Here is a 15,037-nt window from a genome sequence, read left to right on the forward strand (position 1 = left end):
CTCCCCCCAAAAAGGAATCATATCATCTAGTTGTTTTGGTATGCTGGGAGCTCATGAGGGTCTGGTACCAGATCTAAATTAACAATGGCCAGATAGGTACCATTGCCATGCTGATGACCCTCAGATCTACTTATACTCTCTTCTAACCTCTAGGCTCCTATCTTCAATATCCTACTGGATATTTTCAAAGAGGTTGAGAGACATCTTAAATTCAACATTTCCAAAACTGAATTCATCATCTTTCCCCTCTCAACATTCCTCCCTCCTGAACTTTCCCATCACTGTTAATGGTACCAGCATCCTTCTAGTCACCAGGCCCATAACTGTCTTGGGGGTTTTATCCTCACTTTCTTCCAGTTCCCAGTTTATTGCCAACTCCTGTTGATGTTTTTAATATCTCTTGCCTACATTGTTTTTTCTTCTTCTCTGACACAGCCACCACCTTGTTTCAGGCCCCCAAAACTTCACACCTGGAATATTGCAATAGTCTTCTGGTTAGTCTCCCTTTCTCTAGTATATCCTCCACTCAACAGTCAAAGTGATTTTCCTAAAGCAAAGATCTGACAATGTCACCTCTCTCCCTCATTCAATAAACTCTAGTGGCTCTCTTACCTCTGTGATCAAAGATAAAATCCTGTTTTGTGTTCAAAGTCCTTCACAACTTGACCCCTCCTACTTCTCCAGTCTTCTTACATCTTATCCAACCCCATGCACTCTGTGATCCAGTGACACTGCCTTCTTGCTATTCCTTATACCAGAGACTACATTTTCATCATTTGTCTCCCATGACTGGACAGGAAGAACTATCTTCCCTTCTCATCTCTTCCTCCTGTATTCCCCTGGTTTCATTCAAATCCAAGCTAAAATCTTATCCTCTGCAAGTCTTTCTTAATCTCCCTTAATGCTACTGCCTTCCCTCTGATATTATCTCTAATTTATCCTGTATATAGTTTACTTGTACATAGTTATTTTTCCTCTCCCCCTTGAAATAGTGAGCTCCCTGAGAGCTGAGAATGTCTTCTGCTTCTCTTCATACACCTAAAACTTAGCACAGTGCTTGACACACAGCAAAAGCTTAATAAAAGCATACTGACTGTTTTTACCTGGCAACTTGAGGGAGGAAAGGACAAATGAGGTTTAGGAATGGTGGAGAAGGGGGGCTGAAGGGGAAATGTTAATAAATTGAAGATTAGTATCAAGGGAATAATAAATGCTACTTAAAAAAAAAAGTTTACCAAATGATAAACTAATACTTTTCCTAAAGAATTATAACATATTTGAGTTAGAAGAGGCATTAGAAATAATCTTGTCCCGGGGCGGCCAGGTAGCACAGTGAGTAAGAGCACCGGCCCCAGAGTCGAGATGACCTGGGATTGAATCCGGGCTCAGATACTTAGCACCACACCCAGAAATAGCTGGCCTTGTAACCTTGAGCAAGTTACTTAACCCCAATTGCTTTAAAAAAAAAAAAAAGAATCTTGTCCCAACTTCATTTTACAAATGAGAAAACTGACACTGAGACAAATTAAGTGATCTGTATTAGTTAAGAGTTAAAGTTGAGACTATATTCCAGGATCAGTGATCTTCCTTAAAACATTCCTGCTCATGTAAATATTCATTGTTTAGTTTGTAGCAATTTTGATGGGAATGAACTAAAGGCAAGCCGGTATAAATTCACTTCTATCAACCAAGGATGATTAGTATTCAGTTACATACCCATCCAGTGGCTTTCCTTTTGTAGAACTCAAATTTATCATTCATCTTATTTAATAATTATGTCATGCAACACTATTTTAAAAACTACTAGATAATCTGGTTACTCAATGTTCAATGTGTTGTTATATTCAAAATACAAATAAACATAAACCAGTCTACAGTTACAGAATTTCTTCTATACGTTGTTTTAACTCAACTTAGAAAAGATGGAAGTGATTCTTATACATATAACAGTAAAAATTTATAATTTTGCTTCTGGGAATGTTCCTTTGCTTTTCCCTTAATCTTTCTCCCGTATTATTATTCACATATTCCTTCTATCCTAATTTTTAAAGATTCATACACAGAAAGCACTACACTAAGTTCAAAGGATACCCACTCTCCGTAACAATTCCTATTAACTAAAGAGCAAGAATTCCTCTCAAATAAAATATGGAAGAAACAGGAAAAGTGATATTAAAAAGAATTAAAGAGTAAATGAAGATTAAATAACCTGAGTTGTGATATATACACTGGTTCATCTAAGGAAAAATGAAAATAACTAGTGTAAATGTTACTTACCTGAAAGTGAATATATAAATTGCCTTTTTTTTTAAAAAAAAAAAAGCACTAATTATGCAATTTAATCAAGTATTTTATTTGAAACATTCCAACAAAAAACAGATAAAAATGAATACAGGACAGTCAATGAAGAATATATGAGAACACACAACAAACAGAGAATGAAGTACAGTACAGATGTTTGGAAAGTTAGAGAAGACAAAAGAGCAAAAGATCTTTACTTGGCCCAATTAAAAATAACAACAGTTTATGGAAAATTAACATTATTTTTAAATGTTAACCATTTAGAGAAATTATTTCTTTAAAATCAAGGATGAATTCAAACCAGTTTGGTGACACTTCTCAGAAAATAACCAATTCAAATAAATTTATCCCTAGCCAACCATTTCTTGAAGGTATTGTGCACTTGTATTATAACTAATAAAATGGGAATTATTTTTCATTTTCTTGTTGCAAAGTATTATGTCCTTAAATGGAGGAACACAAATCTTAATTAATCTACATTTCATTGAAAAAAGTATACTCTAAAGATGATTTATTGATTAGTATTAAGGAATGAAATAACTGTGACTTTTATAAAATAAAAAAAAATTAAGGGATTTCATAAAATGGAAACATGTAGATGTGTAAGAAAATAAAATGATAGCATTGTTTCTTTATAAACTGCCTTATCAGTAAAAGTTTTAATTTATATAAATATGTATATCAGTTATAGTTATAATTTATATTCTCATAAGTTCAATCAACATGGTAGACAAGTATCAAATTGAAATCTAGGATATTAAATTTGTTAAGATTTTCAGACATTTATAAAATATTTTGAATCCTTAAGGTATACTCTTTTAAATTATTATAATTTATATATGCAAATACTTATCAATTTTAGAAATCATTTTCTAAATTTCTCCTAAGGATAGTTACCTACTTAATACCATCTTTAATGTTACAAGTTTACATAAAGGATTAAATAATATTATAAATTATCTAATTAAGTTATAAAATCTACTAATGCCCCAAGTTGGCACCAGCAATAATAATGCAATCCATTTAATTACCATTGTATTAAGGACTTGGTTAATAAAACTTAAATTCTAAAATTGTTTGGCAGAATAGTATAAATATTAAATCAGAATTTCAAATCCATTACCTCAATGTCAGGTAATGAGGGAGTACATTATTCCAAAACTTTTTTGAATCTGATAACCCATTCACTAAATGTTGCTTTGACTGTGATTTCATTTTAGACCTCTGTATATCACTTTGTTTCATCTCTGATTTGGTACTAGAGTTTCTTTGGTATATTTTATCTTTGTCATATTTTATATTTCCTTTTATTTGACTCACCTTTTTCTCTTCCTCACTTTCACCCTTTCCCTCCTCTTCATGGTCTTCTTTTTCACCCCCCCTTTCACCATCTTCCTCTTCTTCCCCCTCCTCTTCCCCCTCCTCTTCCTCTTCCTCTTCCCTTTCCTCCTCAGTTTTCTCTACCTCCTCCTCCTCCTCCTCCTCTTTCTCCACCTCTTTTTCCTCCTCTTCCCCCACCTCCTCTTCTTCTTCCCCCACCTCCTCTTCCTCTAAGTCCTCCTCCTCTCCTTTCTCTGCCTCTTCCTCCTCTTCTTCCCCTACTTCTTCCTCATTTTCCTTAAATTTATCTTCTACCCCTCTTTTATCCCAGTGCTCTTCCTCTCCCTGCCAACTCTCTTCCTCTTCCAGACTCCCTATCTTTCGCTTATCTATCTCTTCCTCCTCCTCCTTTCCCCACTCTGGTCCTTTGTTGACTTCAGGGCCCTCTTCTTCACATACTTTTTCATCTCTGCTCTCAGTAGTTTCAAGCCCATCTTCCTCTTCTATTCCCCACTGATCTCCCTCTACTTCACTCACCTCTGCATTTTCCTCTCCTTCACCTATCTCTTGCTCTGCTTCTTCCTCTTCTGCTTCATTTATAGCCATATTTTCCTCATCTAAGGAAACCAAAGCTTCTTCATGTTCTTCTTCCTCCTCTGCCTCTGCTTCTGCCTCTTCCTGCTCTTCCTCCCCTCCCTCCATCATCTTTTCTCCTTCCTGCATCTCTATCACTTGGCCATCTCCACCATCATCTCTGGCATTTACTTTTTTTTTTTCCTCTTCAACCTGCTCCTCAATCTCTTGCTCACTACCTTCTAGGTTACAGAGCTGGTCATCTATCTTTCCACTATCTTCTTTTTCTTCATTATAACATTCCTCATTTAACTGAGACTGCTTAAAATTCTCAACTACATGCTGTTCACTATCAATTTCACCCTCCTTGTTACTTTCTGGCTCTTCTATAGATTCTTTTTCATTGTCAGAGCTTTTATCTTGTTTCTCATTTGAAAGTTCTTCAACAAAGCCTTCATTTTCTTCATCTTTAATTTTAATTTCACTTCTCTCACTATGTTCATTCTGGGGTAGTTCTTCCTTTTTGTCTTGTTCCTGTGGACCATCAGAGGATTCATTATCATTACTTTCTAAGTTCTCTCCTCCCTTCCCTTCATCCTTCAGACCTTCTATTTCTAGTTGTTGACTTGTGTCTTGCTCTATTTCATTGTCAGAAGCTATTTCTATTGTTTCTAAATTCTTCGGAATATTTACTTCATCACTTTCTTCCTCCACTACTTTGTGACAAGAGCCTTTATCAGAATTTATTGACTCATCTTCACTTTTAAGTGTCTTTTTCTTTGGAATTTCTTCAACAGGGCTTGCTTTTGGTACAAACTGGGCTGGGTTACTATTTATATGCTCAGCTGACAGTGACTTAGCTACTGTTACTTCTTTCATAAGCATCTCTTCCTCCAAAGACTCATCCCGTGTCTGCCTCTCTTTGCTTGTTTCTGCTATCTCTTCAACTCCACTAACTTTTTCACATTCGGTCTCAGAATTGCTTTCAGTAGAAGATTCAAGTTTCACTTTCTTGGTTGTTTCAAGACTCTGTAAATTTGATGAATTGGTTATCATACAACTTATCTATCATAAATAGCTTATCTACTCTAAGATTCTGCTTAGGTTTTACATTTTAAGACTTCGCTAGTAAAATAAAAATTTTAAATTTCACTAGACAGTTCTTTTCTCCATTTTCATAATGTGTGCTCATTAAGTTTGTGGTAGATCTAATTTACCACATATTAATATGCTATGATGTACCTGTATCCCCCTTTAACAATTTTTACATTTCTAGTGTTTTGGTTTTCTCACTAATGATTTTCTTCTAAATCTGCATCTATTCTTTTAGACTCTGAACTTATAGACTTTTTTTTTTTTAAAGAAGAAAAAGAAAAGGGGAGGCTAGGTGGCGCAGTGAGTTAAGAGCACCAGCCCTGGAGTCGGGAGGACCCGGAATTGGTTCCGGCCTCAGATACTTAACACCCACATAAAATAACTGGCCATGTAACTTTGGGCAAGTTACTTAACCCCAATTGCTTTTAAAAAAAAAAACTAGAAAATCTAGAAGACATGCATTTTAATCTTTCCATTTTTCTCATTTCTCAGTGTCACATTTTTATTTTTCTTCAATTCTATGGGAAGCACAAAATTAAAAAGAAAATGAATAAAAGCATGAAAGGAGAAATAAATTTAAAAAATCATGATCTAATGGAAAGAAAATATCATAGGGCAAAGGAGGTTTCAAATTTAATTTTTTTTTCCAAATTATACCAGACAAAAATGAATTATCTACCAGACATAATTTTCTACTCATTTAAAAAGTTTTGGCTGGCCCTCTTTACCAGTTTTATTGTGGGGAATTTCTTTGTTGGATCAGACTTATGACTTCATCAGTTTAGAGAATTCCCAGTGTGGAAACCTCACCCATAAATGCAACTCATCTATAACATAGCCTTCATGTTATTCCTGGATCATTGAGGGGTGACTTGCTCATCCATGGTCATGTAGCTATTATGTGTCAGACAAACAAATTAAACCCAGGTATTTCAGATGGAAAAGTTGTCTCTTAATCCACTATAAGAAGCAGCTTCTGACATTCAATGGAAAGAGCACTAATTTGGGATTCAGAGGACACAGGTTCAAATTCCACCTTGATCTGACATTTACTGCCTATATGACTGGGCATAGGTTGCTTCAATCAACCTGGAACTCAATTTCCTGAACTATAAAATGGGGAGTCTGGATAAGATACAAATGAAATTTGACACTTCTTCCTGCTCTAGAACTATGATCCTATAACAGATTAGGTTATTTAATTAAACCTACACAACAGGCAGAATGGAGTGGTGTAAAATATGGTGTAACCTAAATAGAAATCCTGCCTCTGACACACATTGGCCTCACGACCCTGGGCAAGTCACTTAACCAGCAAATGATCCAGGTAACTTCTGGAAACTACTATAAAGAACAGAACAAGTGCTGATCTGCAATAGAAGAGGTAGTTTCCTCACCAGGAAGCCTTTCTATATAAATGAAATCACAGGCTCATACCATAATATTAACTTTACTAATTCATACTCCATTAATTAATAAATTTTTTAAAATGATCCAAACTGGGAAGGAAATTTTCCTCTCTCTTATTTCTCTCTGATACACACATACACACACATGAGAGTCCCAGAGTCTGAGAGCAGACACAGTGTCAAAGACACCAGAGGTCTACTTGGGACCCACCTTACTTTCTGTACTATCATATCTAACAAGGTGTGAACAATTCAAGGAATCTTCCTTTTCTACTACTCAAAAGTTTGTCATTTATGTGATCCTCAGGAAAACATCCATGATGAATAACAAAGATTTCCTATATTTTATTCCAAAGTAGCAAGATCTTACTTTCTTCTAATAACAAAAGTTTATAGATAATTTTTTCAATTATTTATTAGTAAAAATGTTTTCTATATCTAAGCTCTGTTATCCCTCTAATTCTTAAAGTTCTACAATAAAGATTATTAGAACATCCTCCAGTTTTTTAACAGTCATATAATATCTTTCCTCATCATTTATATATAACATGTTTTGTGTGCTCATTTAATCTTTCTCTTTAATTTACTAATCTGGTAATCCATATGCTTTCTCTTTGTAAACTTTAAAGATTTATTTCTTTTAAAAAAATCATATTATCAAAGATATTCCCATTATCATAGCTCAAATTAAACTCTGTCAATGGAACAATTATTATCATCATAGCAGCTTGGTTTTACAAGATTTTCTAGTTAGTACTTTCCAGTTCAAACCATTTTATGGATTGGTAAAATATTAAAATTCTCTAGCAAGGACCTTCAAAGTCATGATATAAACTCTCACAAGGGAGCAAAGGTGAGAAGAGCAAGAAAAAGTGAGAGGACCACCTTTTCTAAGTATATAGGTTTTAAGAATTTAAAACTTTGATATTAAAAAAAGTTTATGAACTCAGAAAAATTTGCTGAGGAACAGTACTAGACCACTGATTATCGATTAAGAAACATATGATCTAGCCCAATTCTATCATATAGATGAGAAAATGAGGATACAAAGAGGTAAAATAATACCCAAAGTCACTCAAGTCAATATAACAACAAACATATTCACATTTGTAAAGAGCTTTAAGATTTACAGTTTTCCTCACAACAACCTGTGCAAGTGTTCTACCCATTTTATAAATAAGTCTTAGAAAAGCTAATTAATTTTTTCCATAGTCACAGAGCAACTATGCCATCAAATGCCACAATGTCATCTTACTGCTTTATGGTCACATTATCATGGAAAAAAATGAATAAGACAATAATCCTAAATAGGAAAGGTACTAAGTGGTCAACATAATTTTAAAATATGAACATATTCTATATTGAATAGTACATGTTGGAGAAAACTCTTTTTTTCCTATGTTCTGAAACAGGTAAATATTTACCTTTGTTGAAATCTTCCAAGAAACGAGTAAAGAAAAATGGTTATTTTCTAAATAGATGTTGACAAGCACTATCATTAAATAGTGCTTAGTACTTTACCTTTTGTTTTTGAATAGGTGACAACCTTAAAGATTGATCAGTAGAATTCAGGCTCATCATATGTGTCTGAAATGAACAAAAATATCTGCTATAAAAAGATTGTGATGCCATATAAATTGCATTGATAAAAATGACATTTACGAGTTCAATAAATATAATTCACTCTCAATCAACCACACTAATAAAGGAAAGAGATAGCTTAGCTAATAATCAGATAAACCTAAGGTCATTTGTTCTTTGCTTTGGTATATTATCTCATTTTTTTGCAACAAGCTTACTTTTATATTTTACTTAGGTCAATATTAAAACTAGTTGGTATTCTTCTGAGAAGCTGAGGTTGGTAACTTGAGAATTATACTGGACTTTAAAGGGGCCAGAGATTTAAGATTTTTACTGTTAACACACAAGCAAATAACAGAATTCACTGACTCGAGATTATCCTGTTGCTTAAATACTTTCACAACTGCCTATGACTCATACATAAATGCTCTAAAAAGTAAAAGAGAAATAAAAGTGTTACCTAAGAAACTTTAAAGGTGCTTCTCAGTTCTAGTATTTCAAGATTTGGTGCTCTATCTAGATTTTCTGGGCTTTTATTATATTCCAATAGAGTCGTCTTATATCTTTTCCTAGGTTAAGGTCAGGGTGGAATATAAGGAAAAAATTCCTATTAGAGCTGTCCAAACATAGGATGGACTTCCTTGGGTTCTCTCATACTAGAATTCTTAAAGCAAAAGCTGTAGCATGACTACATATTTGGATATGTTAGAAAGTGGATTCATAATTGAAATAGGTGGACTTTGAGGTCTTATCCAACATAAACATCGCTATTCCTGATGAAGCTTAAGATAATATTAGCTTATTTGGTGTATGCTTATTTTCTATTTTTAAATTGCATCCTCTAATCATTAATACTATTTTTTTCTATTTTGTTAATATATGTTCTGGAGGTTTTGAACTAGGGTACATTTAGAGTCAAATTAAATCTGTCAGTGGTCTAAAAACTTTGTGATCCTTAGCACCCTCTGCCTCCTACCCTACTACTCTGACCACTAGCACTATAAAAATGGAAAGGATCTATAGAAGAATGAGGATCATCTTATATTTTATTTCCTTAGTTGCTGTGACCCCAAAACAAACTCATCACCATGTGGCCAGCCAATTGGTAATAGATCTCTCTATACTTAGTTTGACTGGTCCTCAGAAAACAGATTTCAAGTTTGTTACTGTGGCCATACTTAAAGTTAGCATAGCTAGAAGCAGAGCTTACCTTCTATTGTTATATCTTTCGAAAATCCAGGGCCACTTTTATGCCATATGAGGCATTAGAAGGAAAGAAAGTTTGAATTTTTCCTCTGAGGACTGCTTTAGTCACACCTCAGAAATTTTGGTATAATGCCTCATCGTTTTCATTTTCTTTCACAGTTAATGTTTCTCTGATTTGTTTTCTTACTCTCTCACAATTCAAGTTATCATTATTTTCTTGATCTAAGTATGTTTTCCCTCTTTTGATTGTCTTCCCTCTTTTTATTACTATTTTTATTATGTTTTGATCTGCAAAGGATTTATTTAGTAACAATGGTGTGCAAAATAACTGGAACAAAGGAAAATAATTAAATTTATTGATAGACGATAAAAACTTTAAGATTTTTACATCTTTAAAAAGTTTTAATGTGTTATGCTTTTTTGTAAAAAAAAAATTATTCAACATGATATAACATTGAGTTCACAAGACTTTGATACATACTCTGGAACTGTTTTGTCACAATGGATGTTAAACATATGATGATCAGTCCATTTTCCCAAGACTAGCCTTGATTATAGCCCATGGGTTTTCAATGGGGTTTGAATTAAACGAGTTCTCAGAGGACTGAAGCATGTTTATCTACATCTCTTGGAAAAATTTCTTTACTTTTTATGATGTCTAATACGATGTAAGGCCATGTTACACTATTCCATTTCCACTTGGGGATTTCTCTAATTTCAGACAAATTCTGCTTCTCTGCATATTAATATATTTAGCAGAGTCTGTTATTCCTTAAATAGGACCAAGACTTTCAGGTCCATCAGAAATAAAGATTGTAAAATATTTTTATGGGTGGATGTTTTGTATTCTGATAAAGATGCACAGATTTTTGGGGCATAGAGATCCACCACGCTCTACTGGAAAAGTCAAAGGGAGTATGAGAGAAGATATGGGAGAGAGCAGATTGGAGGAGGGGATATACTGTGGGACTGCTATTTTGGGGCAGTGGGTAGTGGGAAAACGGGGTGAAAATGTGTAACTCAAAATCTGGTGGAAATGAATGATGTAAATCAGAAGTTAATAAAGCATTTGAAAAAAAAAAAAGATGCACAGATTTTACCAGCTCACATAGACTTCTGACAATAGTTCTAGTATAGCCTTGAATGAAAAAGTTTTTTTAATCAGTAAAAATTATACTGCTTAATATTTAAGACTTTGTATTGTCTTGTTTATGACAAGTGTATTTTCTTCACAGCCAGTTAATAGTCTTTTTTTTAACTGTTTTCCTTGATGTTCTTTCAACTTCAAGGAGCACCCTCCACACTGTAGAGGAATCAATAACAAATTTTTAGCTGTCAGGTACTTCTGATGATTTTTGCTTGTTTTCTGAGGATTTAATTAGGTTATTTTAATGAAATCTTCTTTAAATTCTTGGCACTGTTTTCCATTTTTGACTACACTTTCCTTTGCTCTTCTGTAGCACTTACTATTTCATTATGGGTTTGAATGATCTTTGAAATGCTTAACTTCTACACACCAACAAATGCTGCAATATCTCCAGTCACTGAAATGTGCTCTTAAAGAGCTATAACTTTTACATATTTCCTTGGGGGCAATATTTATTCTTAAAAAGACCCCAGAATTAAAGGTTAACAAAAGGGATCACTTAAATGTGTTTATGACATGAAATATAGGACTGAATTAATAGAGAACGAAAGGTAAAGAAACCAACTTAATCAGTTTATGTGGTCAAGGTCAGATATTTTGAGTTATCAGTGTCAATGGAGGCACACACACATGCAGACCATTACTGTCACAAAGAAAAAATACATTAAAATTATTGCTTGCCCCAAGTAATTTATACACTATTATATATCTGCTTCTTAGTGTTGTTTAATAATTTCTTTGTACCCTAGCACATAGTCTATTTTTTAAAAGTACTCCATGGTGCTAAGAGGTATGAATACTTTAATACTATTAAGTATTTCAACTAAAGTTTCTATTTATTTCTATAATGTTTTTATTTTTAAGTTTTATCTTATTTATTATAATTTTATCCTTTTATTATTCAGATTTGAGAACATAAAATCCTATTAGTTAATGTGTTCTATAATTATCTACATCTATTTGGAATTCAGTTTACCTTTATGAATTTATATACCATGTCATTTGGCACATGTTGGTACTGTTTTGTTATTTGCTATACCTTTAAGCAAATGGTATTTTCCAAGTTAATCAATCTTGAAATTGTAAATTTTACTTTGCCAGCAAGCTTGAAAATTTTATTTGTTATTGAAATTGTGAAATTTAACCACTACTTGCTTTAGGGTTTCAATATGACCACCTATGGTTTTGAGTAATCTTTTGCTTTGTGTTGTACTATCTTCAAAAGTTATAGTCTTTTATCATTTCCTCCCACATTAGGATTTTTAAAAAATTTCTACGTTCTTCTGGAAGATCTATAATCTCTAAGTTCTTTCTGTATATCCTATTTTCAAAATCAGCCACATTGGCTTCTATAAAATTCATGCATTGTTTTAAAATTGTTTCCTTTTGCTTCTCCTTTGACAAATTTTCTTCCCCTTCTCTATGTTATAGATGTGTTAATTTCTCACAGGAACTCTAATCCTTTGATGAGATTCCCCTTTGTTACTTCTATTTAATTTATATACTTCTTCTTTAAAATATCTTCTTTAAAAGTTTCATTTCCCTTTGGAACTCCTCTGGAATTTTTTTCCCCCTTTGGCTGCAGTTCAATAACCTCAGACTAGTTTGAATAGTTTCCTTTATGACTAAGGAATTTTGGTTCATTTTTTCCCACAGTATATATGGTCATAATAGTGTGAGCTCTTTGAGTAATTTTATTCACTTATCCTGAGTTTTTGAGCGTGTTGATGGAGCAGTGATAGAGTGCTGGAGCTGAAGTCAGGAAGATACATTTTCCGGAGTGCAAATCTGACCTCAGACACCTACTACCTTGCATGACCCAAGGAAAGTCATGTATCCCTGTTTGCCTCAGTTCCTCATCTATAAAATGAAGAACAAAATGACAAACCATTCCAGTATCTTTAATAAGAAAATCATATGGGGTGGCCAGGTGGCTCAGCGAGTAAGAGCACCAGCTCCAGTGTCGGGATGACCTGGATCAAATCTGGGCTCAGATACTCAGCACCACACCCAGAAATAACTGGCCGTGCAACCTTAAGCAAGTTACTTAACCCCGATTGCTTATAAAAAATATATATATATATATATATATATATATATCATAAAATGGTCTGACAAAAAGTCAGACATGACTGAAACAAGTGAACAGCAACAAAACTATGTCTTTACTAAACCTTTCTTTATCTGAATGGGACCTGGGTTTACCTCAGCTTTCTCCCCTGAAATTTGGTTTTTAGCCTTTCTCTTGTGTTTCCAGTTACTTGTCTTTTGTTTTCATCTTCACCTTTGGGCACCCTCAAATCTAGATGTCTTCTGTCTTCTCTAACTGGGGAGTGCAGGGGCCCAACCAGTGTCTCCTTCCCAGAGCAAAGTCAGAAGGTGATATCCCAGCCAGGTTTCATGACCCTTTTCTCTCAAATAGGGAAATTTTTTTCTTTCTGGCCAGCTCTGTCCTGCCCTGTGTGCTTCACTTTGCACTTGCCCTGATATTCTACTCTTAGGGAAGATACTCTAGTCACTCTCTTTTTCCTCTAGACAGTTAAGTACACTTCTTTTGGACCAAGGGGGTTTCCAACTGAATTAATGATTTGGAGAGTCCTGGTATAAATCCCCACTTCTGGACCCTGAAGTATAAGCTTCTAAGATTGCTTTTAAGGTATTTAAAATTTTGTTTGTTTGTTTTTGCTTTTTGGAGGGGGGAAGGCAGGGCAATTGGGGTTAAGTGACTTGCCCAAGGTCACATGGCTAATAAGTGTTAAGTGTCTGAGGCTGGATTTAAACTCAGGTCCTCTTGCCTCCAGGGCCGGTGCTCTATTCACTGCCCCCTTTTAAGGTATTTTTTGGGCAATATTATTTACTTATCTTCTGAAACTGGATGCCTTGTTATGGCAGTGATGCAAATTTTCACTTTGTAATAAAATTATAATGTTTATCCTATTTCAAGGGTGGGAGTTCTACTACAACCTTAAATAATACAATAAAAGAAAGCTCTATATACCTCAACTGAATCAAATAATCAATTAACAGAACAAACTAAGTATTAAGGAATTTTCCTACAACCTCAGTACAATGTGTAAATAAGCCTTTAATCAATTTGAAAGGATTATAGGGATTTTGCTGTTGGCTCAAACCAGAAGATCCTACACAAGGAAGATCTTGTGACTGAATAGAAGTATAAGATATACTTCTATGTATAAAAACAAGTCAGTAAGGAGTTGACCAGTCAATGGTCGATAGAGTACTTCAACTTCAAGAGTTGGAGTTGAAGATTCCACAGTTGGAGCCAGGTTTATGAGAAAGAACTGCTCTTGAAGGAAGGAGAGAAAGCCAGTCTCTGTTCTTGTCTCTCTCTCTCTCAAGTGACCACATCAGGAGCACAATGAAAACACACTGATATGGAAAGGCAGACACCTGAAGAAGGTAGCTTTGAGTATAATCCCTCCAAGGAAGACTGCCAACTGTCAACTCAAAGGAATTCTAAGCCTAAGGAACTAGAAGTTCTGGGTTACCTTTCTGACATCTAGGCATTCCATATGTGTGGCCTAACACCATTCTACTCTAAAATTTAAGCCCATCTTCTGTGGATATTTGTGAGAGAGTCTAATGACTATTAACTGGAAGCACACCAAATGAGTGAAAATATTAGAAACCCAGCCCTTCAATTAGAACTTAGAACACTGAGAGTAGTAGGCACCCCCAACCTTTGAATGTGTATACAAGTTGGTGGAGCAGTCTCAGTGGTAGAACTACACTATTTTATTTTGTCTACAGTAAAGACAATGCTTAATGGATATCATTCAGTTCTCACAAATAATTTCCTAATTAAGCTGATGAAAAGTAGCAGTTTTAATCTTTTTCTTATAAACGAGAAAAGGAATTAAAATTATTTATCTGACACCATTTCTTGTTAGTCATATATACCGTGTTTCCCTGATAATAAGACCTATCCCGAAAATAAGCCCTCCCCTTACTGTGTAAGATTCCTCTAAAATAAGCCCTCCCCCGAAAATAAGCCCTATTGAGATTGCTACTGTAGTGAAGGTGATCCCCTGCTCTACACGCTACATTACGGTACCCTCTGTATGCACCGTCCCCACTCCCCCGCCGGGTGAAACGCACGCCGCGCTCCGAGCTGCATCCAATCAGAGCTGCAGCAGTGAGCACGTCATCCTGTTCTTCCCCAGTGATTTGCTTGCTGGCGCCATTGAGAGCAGTGCCGGGGAGGAGAGCTGAGGCAGGACAACATAAGCCCTCCCCTGAAAATAAGCCCTCTGGTGTTTTTCTTTCCAAAAAAAATAAACACGGTATTTTTTTCAACTTTAAGGGATTTTGAGGTAGATAGAAAAGCAAGGACCATAATAACAATTCCTCACTTCTCAGTCTAAGAAATTACATTTCTTGTCAC

General features: G+C 34.7%; 2 protein-coding genes across 6 annotated transcripts in view; both read right to left on the reverse strand.

Moving 5' to 3' along the window:
• RPGR (retinitis pigmentosa GTPase regulator) overlaps nt 1-15,037 on the reverse strand; it is a 93,972-nt gene that overhangs the window by 23,351 nt on the left and 55,584 nt on the right. For 4 of the 5 annotated variants that reach the window (XM_069065685.1, XM_069065684.1, XM_069065683.1 and 1 more), the window contains 2 exons: nt 8,220-8,285; nt 4,159-4,728 (listed from right to left, as the gene is read on the reverse strand). In XM_069065685.1, the coding sequence (XP_068921786.1) occupies nt 4,159-4,728; nt 8,220-8,285 (636 nt within the window). Of the gene's footprint in view, nt 1-4,158; nt 5,224-8,219; nt 8,286-15,037 lie in introns of all 5 variants that reach the window. The other variant, XM_069065681.1, reaches the window with a different exon arrangement.
• On the reverse strand, nt 2,338-4,152 carry LOC138144389 (cilia- and flagella-associated protein 251-like; the record flags this gene model as incomplete). Its single annotated transcript, XM_069065676.1, has 1 exon — nt 2,338-4,152. A coding segment is annotated over one exon (732 nt), but the record flags the coding sequence as incomplete, so codon positions are not given.

The sequence above is a fragment of the Petaurus breviceps genome, unplaced genomic scaffold, assembly GCF_028583685.1.
Source record: "Petaurus breviceps papuanus isolate PSGF00001 unplaced genomic scaffold, PetGlider_PUasm1.0 90700, whole genome shotgun sequence".
Classification (NCBI taxonomy): domain Eukaryota; kingdom Metazoa; phylum Chordata; class Mammalia; order Diprotodontia; family Petauridae; genus Petaurus; species Petaurus breviceps.